Raw genomic sequence first — 20,669 nt, 5'->3', positions numbered from 1 at the left:
TGCAGCAACTGTGTGATGCTATCATGTCAATACTGAGGAAAATCTCTAAGGAATATTTCCAGTAGCTTGTTGAATCTATGCCACTAAGGATTAAGGCAGTTCTGAAGGTAAAAGGGGTCTAGTAAGGTGTACTTAACAAAGTGGCCGGTGAGTGTGTGTGTGTGTGTGTGTGTGTGTGTGTGTATATATATATATATATATATATACACACACACACACACACACACACACACACACACTTTTGAGATATATATATATATCAAAAGAACAGGCTGATGAACACCTGATTTTTAATAATGTTATTTGTATACATTAAAATAAAAATATTCCCTCACAAAATGTTAATCGATGTGCAGACCTTAATAAAAGACCATTTGTTTGGGTCATTTAATTGCAGTATTTTAATGATTTACAAATTGATATTGACTTTCCTGTCTTTAAAATTCAATGATGGTATAGTCTATTAATGAATTATTTCCCCCGCTTGCTAAGTTGTAAAGCCAAGTGTGTAGCAGTAAGAAAGACACTATTGTCAATCATAACAAAAAGAGCTGCTAGGAACTGTCAGCAGAAAAAAAAACAAGACATTTTTTTTGTTCACACCTTTTAATGTCTGGAGGTCGTTGCTTCATTTGAATATTAAACCAAGAGCTTTCATATTCAACACACCGTCTTAAAGGGTAACCATGGTTGTGACGATCATACAGAATGGCTGATACAGCCATTAATAAGCAATAATCAGAACTGGTTCGTACTTAACAATAAACGTCAATAAAATACTCAAAACTGGATTGTGTGATGTAAACATTGTCCTGCATCACTTATACAATGAACAATTCACATATATATGCACCTACAAAGCTTATTTGAAATATATTTATATATATATATACACATGTATGAATACATTTACAATAATACACGCACACACACAAAAAAGGTTTGTCACGCATGTTAGCTGGGCTAACAAAGCACATGGGCTCAATTTAAAAAGGATCATGATTCAAGTGTCAAATGAACAAACTTGTGTTTACAGTGACATGTTGACATCTGCTTGGCAAATATTTGAAGTGGGAGACAAATTTTACATCTACAAAATTAAACTGTACAAAAGCGTATTTCCAAATCATCTCATTTCAAGAGTGCAGCAATGATGACGCATTTTTGTAGGCCAAAATGGAGCATATCTCCATTTACTAGCCAGTGGCTTTCCAGTTCGAAAAGCAGAAGTTTATGATTCTTACATGTTTTTTTTTTATCATGATAAATAAACAGTAATTTTTTTTATCATTTGAACCCTAAATACAATTGCCAAAAGTAAAAACTGAACATAAATACAAACTTCACCACACTTGCGTGATAAATTAGAAGTGAAACAGTCAATCAAGTTTACATTATTTACAGCTGGCAGCTAGCTCTCTCTAAGCAGGGCTGCGCCTGGTCAGTACCTGGATGGGAGACCACATGGGAAAGCTAGGTTGTTGCTCCACTAACTGGTGTTAGTGAGACCAGCAGGGGGTGCTCAACCTGCGATCTGTGTGGGCCTAATGCCCCAGTATAGTGAAGGGGATTCTATACTGCTCAGTGAGTGTTGTCTTTTGGATGAGATGTTAAACCGACCTCCTGACTTTCTGTGGTCGTTAAAAATGCTTCGATTCGACACTGGCCTCTGTCCATCATGGCCTTCTAACCATCCCCATATCATAATTGGTTTCATCACTCTGTCTCCTCTCCACCAATCAGCTAGTGTGTGGTCTGGTGCAATATGGCTGCCGCCGCATCATCTAGGTGGATGCTGCACACTGGTGGTGGATGAGGAGGTTCCCCTAATGTGTAAAGCCCTTTGAGTGTCTAGAAAAGTGCTATGTAAATGTAAGGAATTATTGTTATTTTGATTTAGTAAATTTGTTTGCACTTCAATGAAAATATCTTATACAAGCTCGGGTTATGTAATCAATTTAAAGAAAATGCCTATAGTTTTTAGCACAAGGGAGCTGCCATCTAGGAATATCGCAGTGTCTGACGTTATTGTGTTGGTTCTGTTCCCTGAGCTGAACAGATACAGTGAAAGTAATGGACTGGAAAGCCTAATTTAACCAGAGCGTAAAGTTTTGGACGTGCACTGCAGAGCTGGTGCAAATACAAGCTTAAAAATTGTCTAATATCTACAAAAAAATATATGTTTTCTATTTATTTTTAAAAAAATCCTTTTATTTGATGCCCTGTGGTCCATTCTCTCATAGTGCTCCAGTGCTGCCTGACAAGGAAATTTATATTCAGACTAATTTAACGATTAATATAAGACATGACATCGCTCTTTACTAAGGCCCAATCCCAATTCTATTTTTGTATCCCTACCCCTTCCCCTTCCCCTTGGCTCTTAAAAAACGAGGGGAAGGGCTTCAAAATTTACCCCTCAGAATTTGGACAGCACTGAAGCACCTGCACACGCCATCAGATGTCATCGCGATCTCTTCATATGAGATCAGACAATGGTGACTGCTGTAGTTATTTTAGTTGTGTTATTTTTTTTGGTATTTATCTTAAGCAATTTACCTAAGGCAACAATATCATGTTATCATATAAATCTAATGTGGCAATCAGAGTAAACTGTACTGTGCATTTATACCATTGCCATTTTCATAAATGTAAATACACAATAACAATAAACAACAACATTAACATTATAGCAGACACTGTAAAAAGCTCATTCTCAACTACACTTTTCTGACAGGGTATTCCAGTGTTAAAATGTTGTGGGACTGCTGTACAGAAGTCATTATTAAGGATTATAGATTTTTATTTAAGCATTTTTTTAAACACACGAATGTAGTAATGAATTATTAAATCATGTGCTTGTTTGTTGTAAAAATTCGCTGCAAAAGAGGGGTAAGGGGAAAGGCTAAGGGATAGAATTGGGATTGGCGTCCCTTTACAAGTCAATCAACTAGATCTCTTGAAATGTATGAAGAACATAAGAAACTGCTGTGTGAAAAAACATATCGATCTTAGTTTGTTTTAAACACGAGAAAAGGTGAGCAGCTGTAGTAGTGATAGTGAAAGTAACTGCCCCCTTTACATCAGTACCGGACCTTGCTGAAACCACCGCTGAAAAAAACCCAGTCAGGCAGTGTCCTTCGAAGTCAGCCAACTTCCACTGTATCTGTTAAGCTTAGGGAACGGAACCAACCCTGTGATGTCAGACACAGCACTAATCCAAGATGGTGGCGCTCTTGCGCTAAAAGCTACAGGCAAACATGCTCTTTTCTTCAAAATGGTTACATTAATAAAGTTTGTTAAGTCCATCAAAGTGAAAATTAACTTTCAAAATAATGTAAACTTGACCGACTGCTTCACTTCCCCCAGTAAAGCTCACCATCACAAAGCTTCCTAAAAATCGTAAGGTACGTTTACCAAACAAAATGATATAATGGAGACAAAATCTGGAAACGTTACTGTTGTATAAAGATGAAAATGCTCTCTGTTCACATAGATTTGCAAAAACGATTAAAAACACTATTGTGTATGCCAGGCCAGTAGATGGCGTGGCACCCTTTAAAAAATTTTTAAACCCTTTTTTAGCTGAGAATTGTGTAAACATCCTTAACGTTATGACAGTTTGCAAAAGCCCAGTCATAAACAATACAGCTATGAAAGCACCTATTAAGTAAATGATCAAACTTGTTTAGTTACATAATTAGTTTTAGCAACCAATTCCTTATGAAAAATACTGATCAACTTCAACCCATTGAAAAAACTACAATACTGACTTAGAGACGATACAATCTGAAGTACTAAAATACTTTCCCTGTTTGTTCTACAAAAATACGTCATCCTACCGCACTCTGTTGAGCTGGGACATGCACTTGCAGCCGCTGAGAAAGTGCACCATTACCATATCGGGACTGACAGAAGGCCACGTCCCTTTCCATAAGGTGTCCATCTTTCTCGAATCCTGTGAGTAAAGCTGGCAATAAAAGTCTCTATTGATGCTGTTACCGTTGTTAAAGTCTCCTCAGATTGTGCTCTTCCTGACAGGAACCTCGTTTGAGACTCATGTCATCCAGAGCAATTTCGCCCTTGCGGCCTCTCCGCCGCTCGCCCTTCACGATCACCTGCAATGACAAAAAAATCGAATAATAACCACACTCTCAGTGACTCCAGACATCCGCAAAATAGAGTACTTCTGTTCTTTACTTTCAAGAAAATCAGGTCACACTTTGGTGTTCTTGTCAGCGTGCCTGACCTTGTATTTACATTCATGCATTTAGCAGACACTTTTATCCAAAGTGACTTAAACCCCTAAACACATTGTTCAGTTAGGAGTTGCTGTGCTTTGCTCAAGGGTATCCCCTCAGTCGTGGTATTGAGGTGGATATTCACCTCACCAGCAATCCCTGCTGATACCAGGACTCAAACCTGCAACCTTTGGATCCTAATTCCTAATCTCTTACCAAGCGTCTTTTACCCCACACACGAGACGCTGGTTCAAATGAGGCTCAAATTTTGGACAAGTAGGATTGGAAAATTTGCCTTTAAAAGGTGTGCTACTGATTATTGCATCCTTATTAGGTCACTTATCCCCCATAGTGGACATACTGGATCCAATCTCTGCTTATACCAGGACTCAAACCTGCAACTTTGGATCCCAAATCCAATTCTCTTACCATTAGGCCATGGCTGCCCAACACAAGAGATGCTGGTTCAAATGACGCTCAAAATTTGGACAAGTAGGATTGGAAAACTTGGCTTTAAAAGGTGTTACTGTTTGCTGTATCCTTATTAGGTCATTGGTCCCCCATAGTGGACATACTGGATCCCATCCCTGCTGATACCAGGACTCAAACCTGCAACCTTTGGATCCCAATCCATATCTCTTACCATTAGGCCACTGCTGCCACTGACTTGAAACACTGGTTTAAATGACGCTCAAATTTGGACAAGTAGGATTGGAAAGGTTACGTTAGTGCTGTGACCAAAATGGGAGGGAGGTTTAAGGTGGTACGTGTGTTAAAGGCTAGCTTGTAGAAGCTTTGTGTGTAAACTCCACATCCCTGGCTTTGAAAGGTGTGTTACTGTCTAATCCATCCTTTTTAGGTCACTTATCCCCCAATAGTGGACTTACTGGATCTGATCCCTGCTGATACCAGGACTCAAAACTGTGACCCTTAGATTCTGAACCCAAATCTCCTACCATTAGGCCACGGCTGCCCCACACTAGAAAGTCTGGTTCAAATGATGATCAAATTTGGACAAGTAGGATTGGAACCTTATGTTGATGCTGTGACTCAAATGGGAGGGAGGTTAAGGTGGTAAGTGTGGTGGAGGCTAGCTTATAGGAGCTTTGTGTGTAAACTCCACATCCCTGGCTTTGAAAGGTTTGTTACTGTCTCTTGCGTCCTTATTAGGTTACTCATCCCCCATAGTGGACATACCGGATCCAATTACGCTAAGATCATGGCTAGGACGAGAAGGGGTTACATTGACCTGGATGGAAGTGAGGTTCCAGAGGTTTAGGTTTAGATATAATTACCAAACCAGGTAGTAGGAACTAGGTGAGCAAACCTCACCACCCTGGGCTCAAAAGGCACTCTAGCAACTGATGCTGGAGGTTGTAGTCTTTACCTTCTTGTTACTGCAGATGCTTCCCCTGACAGATATGCATATTTGAATCTAACTCGGAAGAGGATGGGTAAAACTAAAAAGTTACATTGTTGCCATGACCCAGGTGGAAGTGAGGTGGGTATTAGGCTTATTAGGCTAGCTAGTAAGAGCTACTCATGTAACTTCTCTCTCCTGGCCTCAAGAGGTACACTAGAAACAACAATCACACTGTTCTGAATGTTAGACTAGCCACACAAGAATGGTTAGGTTTGTATTGTGACCCAGAATGGGACTAAGGCTTAGTGGAGTGAGTGTAATAGATGCTAGCAAGTATGGGCAGAGGTTTCTCTCACTAGTGGCACACTACCAACTGGTGTTTTTAGCTTGTTAATGAACCCAGGGCCATGCTAGAGATGCTGGTTTGAATCCAGCAGGGAGCAGTGCAAATAAAAGGCTTTTGCTGATGGTAGCTGCACTGACTTTTAGTCTACATTTATTATATACAAAGTTTATACTTACACTTTCTAGCCCATTGCCCCAAAGGGTGATCTGTGTGGACCTCCAGCCGTTTCCTCCTGTTCGTCCCCAGACAGCGGGACTGTGCTGCCGACCTTTCTGTACGAACACCTGCAGCATTCCCACATGGTGACCTGCCATGTTGTGTCTGAAGGCCAAGCACAGGTTCCCCTCGTTCCAGGGGGTTTTCAGGGGGAGGATCAGCTGAGCACCACGCCCACCACGCTTCTCCCCGCCCTCAGAGATGGTTAGGTACCTCCCACCTGCCGTTGACATCAGAATTGAAAAATTAGGAATATTCTAACTTGAGATATACTTTAAATATATATTTTTTAAATTTTGAGGTACCCTTTTTTTGTGCATAATTTAAGCACATAATTTAATATTTGCAATTTACTATATATATATATATATATATATATATATATATATATATATATATATATATATATATATATATGTATGTATGTATATATATATATATATATATATATATAGTAAATTGCAAATTGCAAACATGTACATGTATATGTGTGTATATATATATATATATATATATATATATATATATATATATATATATATGTGTGTGTGTGTGTGTGTGTGTGTGTGGGTGTGTGTGTGTGTGTGTGTGTGTATATATACACACACACACACACACACACACACATATATACGCAATAAAAAATATATACATATTTTTTAATTCAACGATTAAAATGTATTTCACATTTTAGTACTTGGTAATGATTACAGCACTTGACCTTTATGGAGTCATGGAAAAATCTTGAGTGCAAAGCATGAATACAAAATCTGTATTTTTATGAACATGGCACCTGTGTCGAGTTTTAATTCATTTTTCATTTTATAATCTGAGACAACCTCATTCGTCATTGACCCAATGACATTCCAATGAAAAATCACATAATACCAACCCGAAGGATCTTCCGATGTCTCCCAATGAAGGTCTCCCTCTCTGCGCTGGATCCATCCACACAAACCGTGATCAAATGAGCAGCTCAGATAGCCAGACTCTGCAATAGCACAATTTTATGTTATATGTGATACCAGAGCTCTGTAAAGATTATTTATGGCATTTGTTTACTGAGATCAGTCCTTGACACTAACCAATAGCAATGCAATATGGCTGGTGGCGAGTGTTAATTTCACACTCTGTGTGCAAACAATCAAAATATTGGTTAAGGCTCTGGGCTGGTATTCCCAGAACCGCAGGTTCAATTCACAATGCCCATTAACTGAGATCTTCCATTATCATCATGCCCTGGAGTAACACACTAAACAGAGGAACTGCCCTTGCAGCAGTGTGTAAGTGAAACTGCTAAATGAAAAGTAACTCAGAACAGTGCTATTCCCGAATTTCCCACAGGGATCAGTGAAGCGTGGGGATCTTTGTGAAAGCTGTTAAACCTCACACCGCTGATCCAATTCATCTGCTGCAATATCATAAGTCAAGATTTATAACTACAAAATGCCTGTGAGGTAAATAACAGGGAACCGTACACATGTATAGTCTCGCTATTGTGTTCCCAAGTGCTTTGTCTATGTATCTACGAACTGCACTGTTCACTGAATAGCGAAAATCCGTCCGCGATTTCAGCAGAAATAAAAGCAGCTTTGTCTTACCTGGGTCATCCTTCAGCTCCTCTTCGGTGTTGCCCAGTTCAATGTCTAAATCGATACCAAGAACATTGTTCTTCCCATGATTTCGTGGTACTAGAATGGGGGAAAGAAAATTATATTGACTATAGTAATTCCACCAGACATGATTGTTAGATATATTACGGTAATTACTGGAGGTCAGAATACACTCAATATCCCTCAAAACAATAACATTTCATTAAAAAATTAAATACAATTGAACTAAATACATACATTTTGTTTACCAAAGCATGCATATGTATAAAACAAACTCACATCATCAGAAACGTTGACCGGCAAAGTATAATATGCACAAATATATCTCCCATTAGACTTAATGATACTTTAGTGGGCATCCTCTGTAAATCATGGTAAAAATGTATGATAGCCATTAACCATGACATGTTCTAATGTACTAAATGAATTAAAGCTATATTATTACACTGTATTACACTTCATAACCTGTTCCTAATTGAACATAAATGTTCAGGACAAGTTGCCCTATCAATTCTTTTACCTATAACCGAATGACTTAATGGACGATTGGAGACAAGTGCAAGAATGCGTACATCAAATATATGGCAGGACAAAAGCTGGAAGGAGGTCAAGTCTGTGATTAGTCTATTGATTTCAATTATCCCTCAAGCCTTTGCTTGTGACAGCACAAAAAAAAAAACATCCCCAAAACTAATAAGAACTTCAGTGAAGCAACTTCACCCTAAGGTCATTGCACACTGCAGGTGTTAATGGTGGAACTGAACAGCTTTGACAAGATCATTATTGTCCCTAATTGATTAAAGAGGCATAATTATACCCTTATACCCTAGGTGTCTATTTGCCTTGTATCCTCAGTTATTTTCAGGGCCATCATTATTTATTAGGCCTATTGTAAGCCATCGGAGACAGCACAGGGTAACAGATTTATGTCCTGAGGCAGGGCCGACTGGTAATGTAATCTCTCTAGGTGTGTCTTCTGTTTTCATTAGGTGCTGTCATCTGGATAGGAGGCTTTGGGAAGCAATTCGCTTTCCTGAAAAATCTGCCCACCGGTTTTGCCTTGTGGCAATCTCAAGAGATGCCCTAAAAGAGCTTAAGAACATGAAGGGAACAACATAGAACTTTGAGCCCAGAAATATATATATATATATATATTGATACATCCAAAGTCCTTCACAGGCCAGTCCCAAATGTTACACACAGCGGTCCTTCACGGATATTCACAAATTTGGTACAAAAGACCACATGGACTGTTGTGTACCCTAGTGCAAACTCAGCAAAGGCTTGTGAGAATGCTTTTGAATCATGAAGCAATGTGGGAAGCTCTGCAGTCTTAAAGAGTTCACAGAGAAGCATGTGTAAAGGCACATTACCTGTATGAAAGTGTACTTGGCAAAGTAAACATGGCACGTTCCGGTATTTCTATTTAATGGTATGCAGGCAAACTCCTGAAATTTAAAAATGTGCCTACTTTTTAATAACTTGCCAAATTACCAATACTATCTGGGACAAGATGCTTAAGCCTCTTGACGTGCAACTACAAGTACTGAGGCATCCGCATGCAGGGATATGGTTTTAACAGAAGTGTTGTGGTTTTGTTTCTTTGGTTAAAATCAGGCTCTAAAAACTTTTTTAGTCTGGACTGACTAAAGTCCGGCTCAAACTGTAGAGGTAATTTTGCTCAAAGCGTGCCTCAATAATGAAATCAGATTAGCCATTAGTGGTTTGAAGTTGTCATGCTGATTGCATCATCAGATTCTGCTCTGCAATTGGTTCTTGGTTTGATGCTCGTCACAGCTGAAGTCACACTGTAGGAAAGTGTTTGAAAGCTTCTGACTTAGGCCCCGTTTACACTAATGCATTTTCGTTTTAAAATGCATAAGTTTTCCTACGGTTTTACCATCCGTCCACACTACGCCAGAGTTCTCGAGTTCTCGTTTTTCATTCTAAAACGCTGCTGCTCCATCTCAGTGTGGATGAGGAAAAACTGAGACATCTGAAAACGGAGGCGGGACTGCTGAGATTCGCTACCTGATTGGGGCTTTTGTGTCATTACGTATCCTTCCCTTATTCATCAACCCTATCACATGACTATAACACATGGCTTTAACGCTACCGAAAGACAGTTCTGTAAACAACAACATGGGCACAGAAATGGGAGCGTTGTTTGCACTATTTACTGTTTTAGGCACCGTTGTGCAGTTATTCATGTGTTACGTTTAGTAACAACTGGACCTCGTCATCTGTCCACAAAAATACCTCTCTTGCTTTCTTTGCCATCGCGTTTAATGTTCAACCAGCGTTTTTTGACTAACAATAACCAAATGCCGAGCGAGACGCATGCTTTCTGTTTATATTAGAATGCGCAAGCCCAGAGTGCGCAAATGGTCATGTGATATACGTTTTTGGTGGTGTAGTGTGGACGGAGAGATGTTTAGAGACGCTAGGTGAAACGCTAGTGTGGACGCGGATAGTTTTTGATCTAAAACGCAGTTTTAAAACTAAAATGCACTAGTGTAAACGGGGCCTTAATCAGAGGAAATAATCTGATCGCAACGGCTATTAAGTGGATTTTGGTGAAGATGTGCAAACCAGCCGCAGACTTTAGCTTGGGATTCCAAGAATCTTTTATGATTTCCCAAATTGGTCTCAGATGATCAAATCATTGCTGAAATCTCACTGTGTGAGTAGGGCTTAATGCATGGTTGTCTAATCCTGCAGTTCAGCTGAAAAAGTAAGAAGTGACTATGTATGATCACTGTATCTGTACTGTGAGTTTTGGCTCATCTAAATTCACACACACAGCAGCGAGCTGCAAACACACAGCTGGAGGAGCGGGCAGCCATTTACTGTAGCACCCGGGGAGCAATTAGGCATGAGTTTGCTTTCTCAAAGGCACCTCGGTCATGGGTATTAAAGGTTGAAGAGCTTGCATTGCATTCATTCCCCCAGTCTACAATGGCCAGAGTTTGATTCTCTAACCATTAATCCCATAACCTTAGTCATGGGTATTAAAGGTGGAAGAGTTTGCTTTTCATTCACTCCCCCTAGTCTAAAATGGCCAGAGTTTTGATTCTCTAACCATTAATCCCATAACCGCCCCCATCAAGTGTCCAGTCCTACTCCATGGTGGTCTCTGTCCTGCAGAGTTAAGTTAATCCCAATTAAACCCAACTGAACCAAACAATTCAAGGTCCTCGGGATTACTAGAATCTTCCTGGCAGGTATGACCCAATCCTATAAGGCACCCCAAACACTTGCAGTCTTCATCTGAGTGCACACGTTTGTGGAATAGTTCTGCTTTGACTGTTGAGTATAACTCTACTTGGAGCCTGCTTAATTCCAATCTCTGACAAAGTGTAGACATTGACCCTATTCTTCATGTACAAGCCGGTGCAGCCATTGGAATCTTTTTGGACCGATATTTCCAGTCTCTTTAACTTCCATTGATTTTTAGACGTTAAAAACAGCTGCTTAGTGTTGCAACTGACATTTTCTTCTTATATTATTCTATTTTTCATGTATTATCATGAACACATAGTTGTTTGTAAAGCAAGTTCTTTGACCATTTTCTGCCATTTATTATTTCTAGTCATTTCTTCCTCAGGCCACTGAATCGGAAGTTCTAAAACAATCACATAAACAAGCTCCTAAGCTCCTAAAAGGTAAACAAAACACACGATCACCACACAAATCTCCCATTGGGTTCTACTTGATTTAGTGTATACATAGGCATTGACAGCTATTGTGGAAACTTGCATGGTATTTTCAAGATTAAATTTACTGAAATCCTTTCCTTTCTTCAAATGGCACAGTAAGAGGACAAGCAGTACATTTTGGCAGAGTAGAAGAGGGTAATTGTGCCATAAAAGGACTTGGATTGCTCTTAGCCCACAAGGTTACTGTATGGCTTCAATAAAATTGTTATGGTTTTGCCTCTTTAGCATGGATCAGGCTCAAAACTCTTTCAGGTTGGTTCAAGCAATGAAAGGTGTCTAATCCAGATCCTGAAGATCTTGCATTTTAACTCAAGTGTCCAGTCCTGCTCCTGTAGGGTTTCTATCCTGCCCAGATTAGCTAGAATCTTCTAGGCCACAGGTGCCAAACTCAGTTCCCGCAACACTACACAGTTTACTTCCAATCCTAATTAAACACATCTGATCAAACAATTGAGTGCTTTAGTCGTGTTTGAAACCTCCTGGTAAGTGTATTAACCCTCTCAAGGCAGGCGTTGCTGATTTGCAACAGTTAAAAGCATACATTTTGCCTGTTTCTAAAATTTATTTTGAGCCTGAAAGGGTTCAAGCAGGGTGGCCCTGTTCAGGGTTGCAGCCCTCCAAGAACTGAGCTTGACACCCCTGTTCTAGGCTGCTATGACCCAATGACAAATGGAACCCGATACCTTGCCTTGAGTTCTTCCTTACACTTAAGTGACCTAATGCCACTTTGACTGTTGAGTATGAGTGTGCATGGAGAGTAAATGTATTAATGGAAAAAGTGTGCATTTAGCCTTATAAAACATCCAAGAGTTGCTCGCAGGAATCTTTCTGTAAGCTAAAATGTTGAGCAGGTCAGAACAGTCTTTGTTGAACTTTCACAAAGATCTCCTGGCGGTTTAAGTTGATCAAACAGATTCTGCACAGTGACCAGCAGAAATATGCTTTGAGATAAAATCTCATTGCTTTGAGATTTTTTCTGCTCTACTATTGACAATAAACAATGGACCCGTTTGAACTCCAAAAATATTGGCAAATATTTCACAATAATTATAAAGTATTGAAGATTTACTTACTGTGAACATCGCCTCTTTGTTTCTGGGTGATGTCTTTGATGCTGTTATCAATTGGTGTCACAAACGGGATGGTGAAAGGTCTGCGTGTTGGGATAAAAGGAACCACTGCTGTAACCACTGGGACTTTTGTGGTGGTGTGCTGGTGAGTCGGGACCTTAGGTTTGGTTGTCACCAGCACAGGGGGCTTCCTTGTTGGGATGAATGGCTTACGGGTGGTGGTCACCGGGACTCTTGCTGGAGGGGTGATTTTTTTGGTTGGAGGAGGTTTGGTGGTAGTGGTGGTGGTGGTGATTGTAGGTGAGATGCGTTTGGCCGTTACTGGAGGTCTTACTGTTGTGGTGGTCCTCTTTTGGTCTGATCCTGGAATTTTGTTGCCGCCTTTGTTGTTATTGCTGCTCGGTGTGGTCTTTCCAGGTCGTGGAGGGTCAATTACCACCTTTGGGATGGCTAAAAGAGAACAAAGAGGATTGCCTGTTTATTTGTAGGTAATGTGAAAACAAAATCAAGTCATAACTTGTGTTTATTTTCTTCTTTAATAGGTAATGGTTTAAACCTGGTCTAACTGGTGCTAAGATGGTTTAACTGGTCCTAGTTTTAGTTTTAAATCTCTCTTATTTAACAGTAAATTTAAACTTAAAATTTCAGTATCTGTGTGAACTGTTCATTTAAGCAGTTTTATTTTTTTTTATTTGCGATCATTGTCAACACGATTCATATGTTTGTGTGTGTACCTTGTATTCATCACATCGTGGAGACTAAATGAGGAAAAACATCTCATAAACCACACAGAATGACATTTTTTATACAAAAGATATCTAATAGATGTCTAAGTATAGTCATCTTGGCTATAACAAGGCTAAATTTGGGCTGTCCCAAAATTTAATAGATGTCTTGGAATATTCCAAAACTTGTCTAGTCATCAAATAAACAGAAATGAATGACTACCGGACTAAATAAAGACTAAATAAAAGGTGCCAATGTAATTGTGCCAACCCAACGTGCAAAACGCCAGGCGTAAAAGCGTCATTTTTATTATATATATTAAATGCTCTAAATCAAAAACAAAAGTCTAATGTAATCAACAGTAGACATTTTGATTTGATTTTGATATCACAACATAAACATGACTGAAGTTAAATATTTTTACTACCTGTGTCAATTTGAGGGGTTAACTCCGATAGAGAGAACAAGTGTGTGCAAAAGGAGAGAGCAAGTGCATGCGACACCAAGAGCATGCCAAAGAAGAGAGAGACACCGAGAACGCGCAATCTCCGCATGGCTGACCTCGCTTTGCTGTGGTGTTTTGACATAAAAATATCTATTAGATATGTCTAATCTGTCTATTTGATGACTAGTGTAGTTTTGGGCTATTCTTAGATGTCTATTAGATTTTCACTGACAGCCCAAGTTTAGCCTTGTTTTAGCCAAGCTGTATCAGATGTCTATTAAACAAAGTTGTTTAATGGCTACTCTCTGTACAGTGTTAAATTTTTTATTTATTTGAAAAGTCCCCATGAAGTATGTATTTGCACTGTATGTGTGTGTGTGCACATTAATTCACCATATTAATTTAAAGTGAAAACTAAGAGCACAAAAAAAGACCAAAAGTCACAGTTAGGCTCAAATAGAAACTTGATAAATGCATACTTTTGTTTGTTTTTGCTGAAATTGCAAAGTATGTTTATAGCTGATGTGTACAATGAATGCATGAAAGTCATCCATCACATTGGACAACAATACCAGCACCCTAAACTTTCGTGCTCGTGTCATCTTTAAGAAGGCAGCACTAACGGTTTGAATGTGACAATTCCGTCTCAGGTTTCACACAGGAGCTTTGATATGTGATTCCCGAGAGGCAGTAATTTAAGCCTTTCGGCACTTTTTAAGTAACACCTGGCTTAAAGTTTCCAGAACAGATGCTGAGGAGGGATGAGTCGCCTCGCTGCTTTAACAATGATTAAATCAGACGTCAGACAACTGTATTTCTGTCCACTTACCAAATAATAACAAGATCAAGTAGACTGAGGTGATGCATGAATAATGCTATATAAATAAAGCGGCTGATGGAGGTGTGTGAAAGCGGCAGTCAGTGCAAGTGAAGAGTGCGCGGTTGTGTTGTCATCTGATGCTCAAGGTGATCCTCTCTTTGTTAACAAGATTAACAACACACCGGCTCTCATCCGCAAGTCACTAAAGGCGCAGCAGACAAAAGAATTCCAGACATCGGCTCTGAAGCATCACGGCACCTACAATAAATTCCTTAAAGCCCTTACTGTGCACAAGGATTGCCATTTTCACTATATTTGAAAGAAAATATGTATCAGAAATGCCATTTCTTGCTTTTAAAATAATGAATAAATAATGTAACAATTTAAAGGTCAAATTTCTAAATAGTTCAACTTTTGCCACTGTGTGGATTAATACTGAATGTGTGTCGTTATTACTTGTGGTTAGGTTTAGGAGTAGAGTAATATGCTGGTGGCTATCTGCACTGCTGTATTGCATTCCTGCATTGGGCTCTGACATAATCTCTGCTACTTTATAGCCATGGAGGGAGTTTATCCCTGTCTTTTGCTGAACATAGTCGTCTAATCACAACAGACTGGGTCATCAAACCAATCATGCAAAGGAGGGGTTTTGAAACAAATTAATCACTGAATGAATCATATAGGAATCATTAGCATAATGAGGTCAAAATAAATGCAAAGTATAAGACAATGAAAGTGTTTTTTGACTTTGCAAGCATCTCAGTCTGTGGTTGGAGACCCCCCAAACCAAAATATGACCTTTTATAATGCAAAATAGAAGCTCTTTAAAGAGCCCCTATCATACATTAAATAGAGTGTGTGCGAGCATACCTGCCAACACTCCTGTTTTTCTCGAGAGTCTCCCGTGTTTCAGACCCATCTCCAGCCACCTACCCATTTTGTTATTTATCCCGGAATACTCCGGTAATTTCAACCACCCCAGCATTTTGGTACGATCTGTGTCGCCAACATTGATATAAGATCCGATTGCAGCTGCCGCCCGAAACACGCTTCATAATAGTTACTAACACACAGACATTGGTCGATTTGCGAACCGAAGAGCGGGAGAAAAACTGAAGATTGAGGAGCAGGGGGGAGATGAGTGAAATTCCGGGAGTTTTCTAGTAGACAGACCAACACAGGAGATGAGTCGTGAGATTCCCATGAAAAACAGGAGTGTTGGCAGGTATCTTTTTAACCACACTTACTTTCACTTGTGAAATGGAGGAAGAAACTGATCCATGGTTCACTGATCCATGTACTGACATAGTCCCTTACATCAATAGTCTTTTCTGATCCTTCCTTTAACAAACTGCCGTCAAATGCCCCATTGTAAGTGTGTAGATTCCAGAAGCACACAAACAGCGCAAGGCTGGGCTATAATGCTGAGGTATTTTTGCAAAAATACACCTCAACCACCGACTCTTCACAGTTTCATCTTTGGGTTTTTTCGTCTTTTTTTTTTTTTTGCTAGTGGGCGGGGCCACATGTTTAAATTTTCCCGGGTTTGTGCGCGCAACAACTGGGCGGGGCTTAAGTTTCGTATTCACATCACGTCGAAACGGCGAAAGACTCGTTATCAAGACGATTCGTTTGAAGTACTAGGAGTCGACGCTTTTATAAATGAATTAATAGTTTTAAACACTGTCTACTTACAGATTTAAGGCTTAGCTGGATATTTCACTTCATTTTGAGCTGTATTACACGCTACATGGAAGGTCATTCTCAAAAACCCATAATAGAGGCTCTTTAAAACAAAATCGCACTAGTGAAATAAATATTAAAATGTATTATCATCTACAAAAGCATGCAGGGTGACCTTTTGAGTATCAATCCATGCAGATTCATTCCAGAAATTTCTCAACAGTTTCAGTCACTGCTCCACATTCCTCTTCCCGTCATTCATCTGCTTTACGCTCCACCGGCAGAGTGCTACAGGATGCTGTCACGCTGAAAGGTGAACAATCTTCCTGCGCTTAACTTCCAGGCTTTTCATCTAGACTTTTGCACCATCCATCTTCTTTTCTAGCCTGACAAGTGCACCAATCCCGCGCGGAGCAAAACAATTCTACAGAGAAGATGCATTCATCGCTGCGGCAGCGGTAGTTTAACCCGCAGAGGTCATAAACTTTTTAATAACGCTGGTACTTTGTTGCCACTCTCACACACAACCCAGAGCAGTCTTTGGCACAAAAAGGTCTGTGGCTCTTTTAAAGTCCATCAATCTCTGGCAGCTACTGTGATCGGCCTCTTTGCTTGGTTATCTACTTTCCAGGGACGACCGCGTGCCATTTTACCTCTTAATGATAACCTTGCTTGAAAGCCTTTATACTAATGATTCCTGACTTTTCAAACCGCTATCCTGACGTGCTTTTAAAGCGCCGTTCCACCTTATTCTACATCGTGCAGCTGCTTTTTAATGGGAATTAATCAAAATCTGAGAACAGATGGGGAGCAATTAAATTGTTGCCTGAGCTGTAATGTGATTAGTTTGTGCATGGAGTGTTGTTCATTTATCCAAATTATATGTTTTTATTGTTGTGTTTTTTTTCTGTTTAATTTAAATGTGCTCATTGTAGCAGTAACAGTAGACTCGTAGATTGCAATATTACATTTGTACATGCTCAGAAATAAAGGTACAAAATCTGTCACTGGGGCAGAACCTTTTTAAAATGTATATTTTTGTTCCTAACAGGTCCTTAAAGGTACATAATAATACCTAAAAAGTACAAACGTGTACCTCACAATATCTTAAAGGTACAAAAGTGTAGCCTAAAGGTACTAACTCATTTAAATTTCTATAGCGCTTTTACAATGTAGATGGTGTCAGCAGCTTAACATAGTAGATCTAGCAAGGGTGTAAAGTTACAAATGATCATTGGACTGTAATTGAGTAGTTTTTCTCAGGAATTGTAATTTATTAAGTAGTTTAAAGTGAAAATGTGTACTTTTGCTTTCCCTTGAGTACATTTTTAGTACAGTTTAAGTACTTTAACTTCACTATTTTCCTTCAACCTGCAGCCACTACTTTTTTTGTTTGTCTACAGGGATTAGAAAAAGCAGTCCTGTGTTTCCTGTCCAATCAAATCACACATAGAAAGTGAATCACCTCATACGGAAGTACTTCAAGACATGTGCGCTTTATAATTGCAGCAAATTATTTAGAAGCATAAAGCAAAGAAGATGTCCAAAATCTTTTCACGCATTGACCCAGAGATCGTCACTGTTGAGAAGATGGCGGATGTTTACTGTACGATGACTGAAATAGCCTTAAACACCCAGCCAACACAGGGCGACAACATGACGTTAGATTGACGTTGTACCTCAATGTAGTGGGGACGTTGTGTTTTCTTTGGGAATGAAAATCGGTTTGACGTCAATGTCCAACTTCCAACCTAAAATCAACCAAATATCAACATCTAATGATGTTAATGTTGACGTTGTGTGGACGTTACCTTTATGACGTCTATTAGACGTTGGCTTTTGGTTGCCATAACTGATGAAAATATGTCAGTTTTTACATTTTTAAGATATCGGCTCAACGTTGGAATTTGGTCACTTTCCAACACAACCTGAAATCAGTCAAATATCAATGTCATTTGATGTTGTTATTGATGAAAATACCATCCTTTGACATTGAATTTTGGTCATCTGATGTCACAACCTAAATTTAACCTACTATTAACATCGATAACGTCTTGTGCTTGCTGGGCAATAACTAAATGCACTACAGAATATTACGTTTACACACATCCACAAATTACATGTAAATACGTCAGCTTTTTACAGCCTAATACTCACTACTCTTGAGCACTTTTTGAATGGTCTGAGTCTTTTTAATTATACTCTAAGTAATATTTACAACAGAGTCTTTTACTCGCACTACATTTTTAGGCAAATAATGGTACTTTTACTTAAGTATGATTTGTCAGTACTCTTTCCACCACTGAGTTCTAGTGAACTAAAACTGCGTCAGTTCAGTTTTCAGAATTGTACTTCAGTTTAGTTCAGTTCAGTGAGGTTTTATTTTCTCTGCTGTAAGTCCAAACACTGAAGAGCAAATCCATCGATGCCCAGCTCCACTAATGTCTACATGTATGGTACACCGCAGTGACAGATTTTGTACCTTTATTTCTGAATTTGTAGATTAAGTTTGCCTTGCATACTTACGTTTGCAGTCGTAGCCCACGCCTCTGTAGTCTTCTTTACACTTGCACTTGTATGAACCAGGTGTGTTATAACAGGTGGCGTATGGACCACACTGGTGCTGACCCAAAGAGCATTCATTGACATCTGAAACAAATATTCATTAAATAATTAAAGCAGAACTGATCTGGATTTTTTTTTTTCTCGTAAATTTAATATATAAATAATATATCTATTATTACATATATTAATAACAACGGGATATATGCTAAGAATAACTTTTGGAAAAGAGAAATCTTTCTATTTGTTAAAAACTGAAAAAGACTGATGTTTGAAAAAATAAAAATGAAATTGGCACTATATTGATAAGCTTGGCACAAAATCTCCACTGTTGGCAGGAATGAAAGTGAAGTAGCAGATCAGTTTAGCAAAAGCAATCAAAAGGGAAAAGTTTTTCACTGTTTGACAATCATCAAATCAAATAATGCTAATCAATTCCAGCAGTGTTTGACAGGTTTTGGGCTCATATTTTGCTTATTTTTCTGCAAGGCTGTTCTTGAGTACTCTACTTTAAATATATCTGTTTATTATTTTGCCAATTTAAATTCATACAATGGATTACAGTGTTCCGCCAATTTTGAAAGTCTACTTTTTAGATTAAATATAGCTTGTTTGTGTTTTGTTTCCTTAATTGTAGAGACGATCGTCTTAGAGCAAGAAGGTCACTGGTTTGAGCCTCGACTGGGTCAGTTGGCATTTCTGTGCAGAGTTTGCATGTTCTCCCCATGTTGGTGTGGGTTTCCTCCTGGTATTCTGGTTTCCCCACACAGTACAGACAGATGTGCTATAGGTGAATTGAATAAACTAAATAGGCCATCGTGTATGAGTGTGTGTGAATGTGAGAGTGTATTGGTGTTTCCTACTACTGGCTTGTGGCTACAAGGGAATCCGCTGTGTAAAACATATGCTGGAATAGCTGGCGGTTCATTCCGCTATGGCTACCCCTGAAATGGAGACTAAGCCAAAGAAAAATAAATAAATAAAGGCACCGTAAATGAGACTGCAGAACATTGGAAGAGAGTTAATAGGTCAGACATCATTTTTGACCACTTCATACATTTTGCTGGAATATATCCTATTTTTGGAACACATTTTGCTGGTGTAATTGTATATTTTTATCTATAGAAAGTCTCAGTTATCTATAAAAGTAGTTATCTATATCTGTCATCCAGTGATTAATTTGTGAATTGTGAACAGATCGGGGTAGTGGATCCGGCATGTTACCCGGGGATGTAAAGGTGTCACGCATAAAAGTTGAGACTGGGGGAGGGGGGTTGGTTACGGTTGTCGCGGACAAAAGTGAAGAGCAGGGGGGATGGCGGGCGTTAGATGGGAAAGGGGTGTCGCGGACAAAAGTGAAGAGGGTTGGGGAGTTGTGCAAGAAAGTAAAAGTAAACAACGGACGGGGGAGGTGAGCGGTTGAGAAGGGGGATCAGTAAAATGAGGTGCCAGATCCGGATCTGGCATGTTCCGGCCCAAATTAAGACCTGCTGTTATCTCTAAAATAAACTATGAGAATAAATAAATATGAAGTGTGTTCAAATCAAAGCTTGCTATCCCATGAATGTGCACTATGTTTACCTGTACACTGATATTTCCCATTGACGTACTGAAGGTCAAAGCCGTCATGGCACTTGCAGATGTAACTCCCAAATGTGTTGATGCACTTCCGGAAACGGGGACAAACAGCAAGACCTGCGGCACATTCATCCACATCTGCAAAAAACAAACACAAGATTATGTACTGATCAAATATTATGTACTGTAAATGTGGCAAAAACAAAAGAAATAAGATATTTAAACTACTGTGTTTGAAAAATGTGTTAACTCTCTCTGTTAAACAGAATTTGGGAAATATTTTTTAAAAA

At 39.1% G+C, this 20,669-nt stretch overlaps 1 protein-coding gene across 10 annotated transcripts in view; it reads right to left on the bottom strand.

Moving 5' to 3' along the window:
• Positions 1–587: 587 nt before the first annotated feature.
• The window catches only part of npnta (nephronectin a), a 122,123-nt gene continuing 102,041 nt past the window's right edge, over positions 588–20,669 (bottom strand). For 9 of the 10 annotated variants that reach the window (XM_087236093.1, XM_087236092.1, XM_087236094.1 and 6 more), the window contains 7 exons: positions 20,383–20,517; positions 18,766–18,888; positions 12,569–13,015; positions 7,765–7,854; positions 7,056–7,154; positions 6,124–6,383; positions 588–4,115 (listed from right to left, as the gene is read on the bottom strand). In XM_087236093.1, coding sequence (XP_087092219.1) covers positions 4,005–4,115; positions 6,124–6,383; positions 7,056–7,154; positions 7,765–7,854; positions 12,569–13,015; positions 18,766–18,888; positions 20,383–20,517 — 1,265 coding nt within the window. In that variant the 3' untranslated portion in view covers positions 588–4,004. The remainder of the gene's footprint in view (positions 4,116–6,123; positions 6,384–7,055; positions 7,155–7,764; positions 7,855–12,568; positions 13,016–18,765; positions 18,889–20,382; positions 20,518–20,669) is intronic. The other variant, NM_001145580.1, reaches the window with a different exon arrangement.

Source organism: Danio rerio, chromosome 1 (genome assembly GCF_052040795.2).
Source record: "Danio rerio strain M-AB ecotype USA chromosome 1, GRCz13ab, whole genome shotgun sequence".
In the NCBI taxonomy this organism is placed as follows: Eukaryota; Metazoa; Chordata; class Actinopteri; order Cypriniformes; family Danionidae; genus Danio; species Danio rerio.
This window is presented reverse-complemented; position numbering and strand designations above follow the sequence as displayed.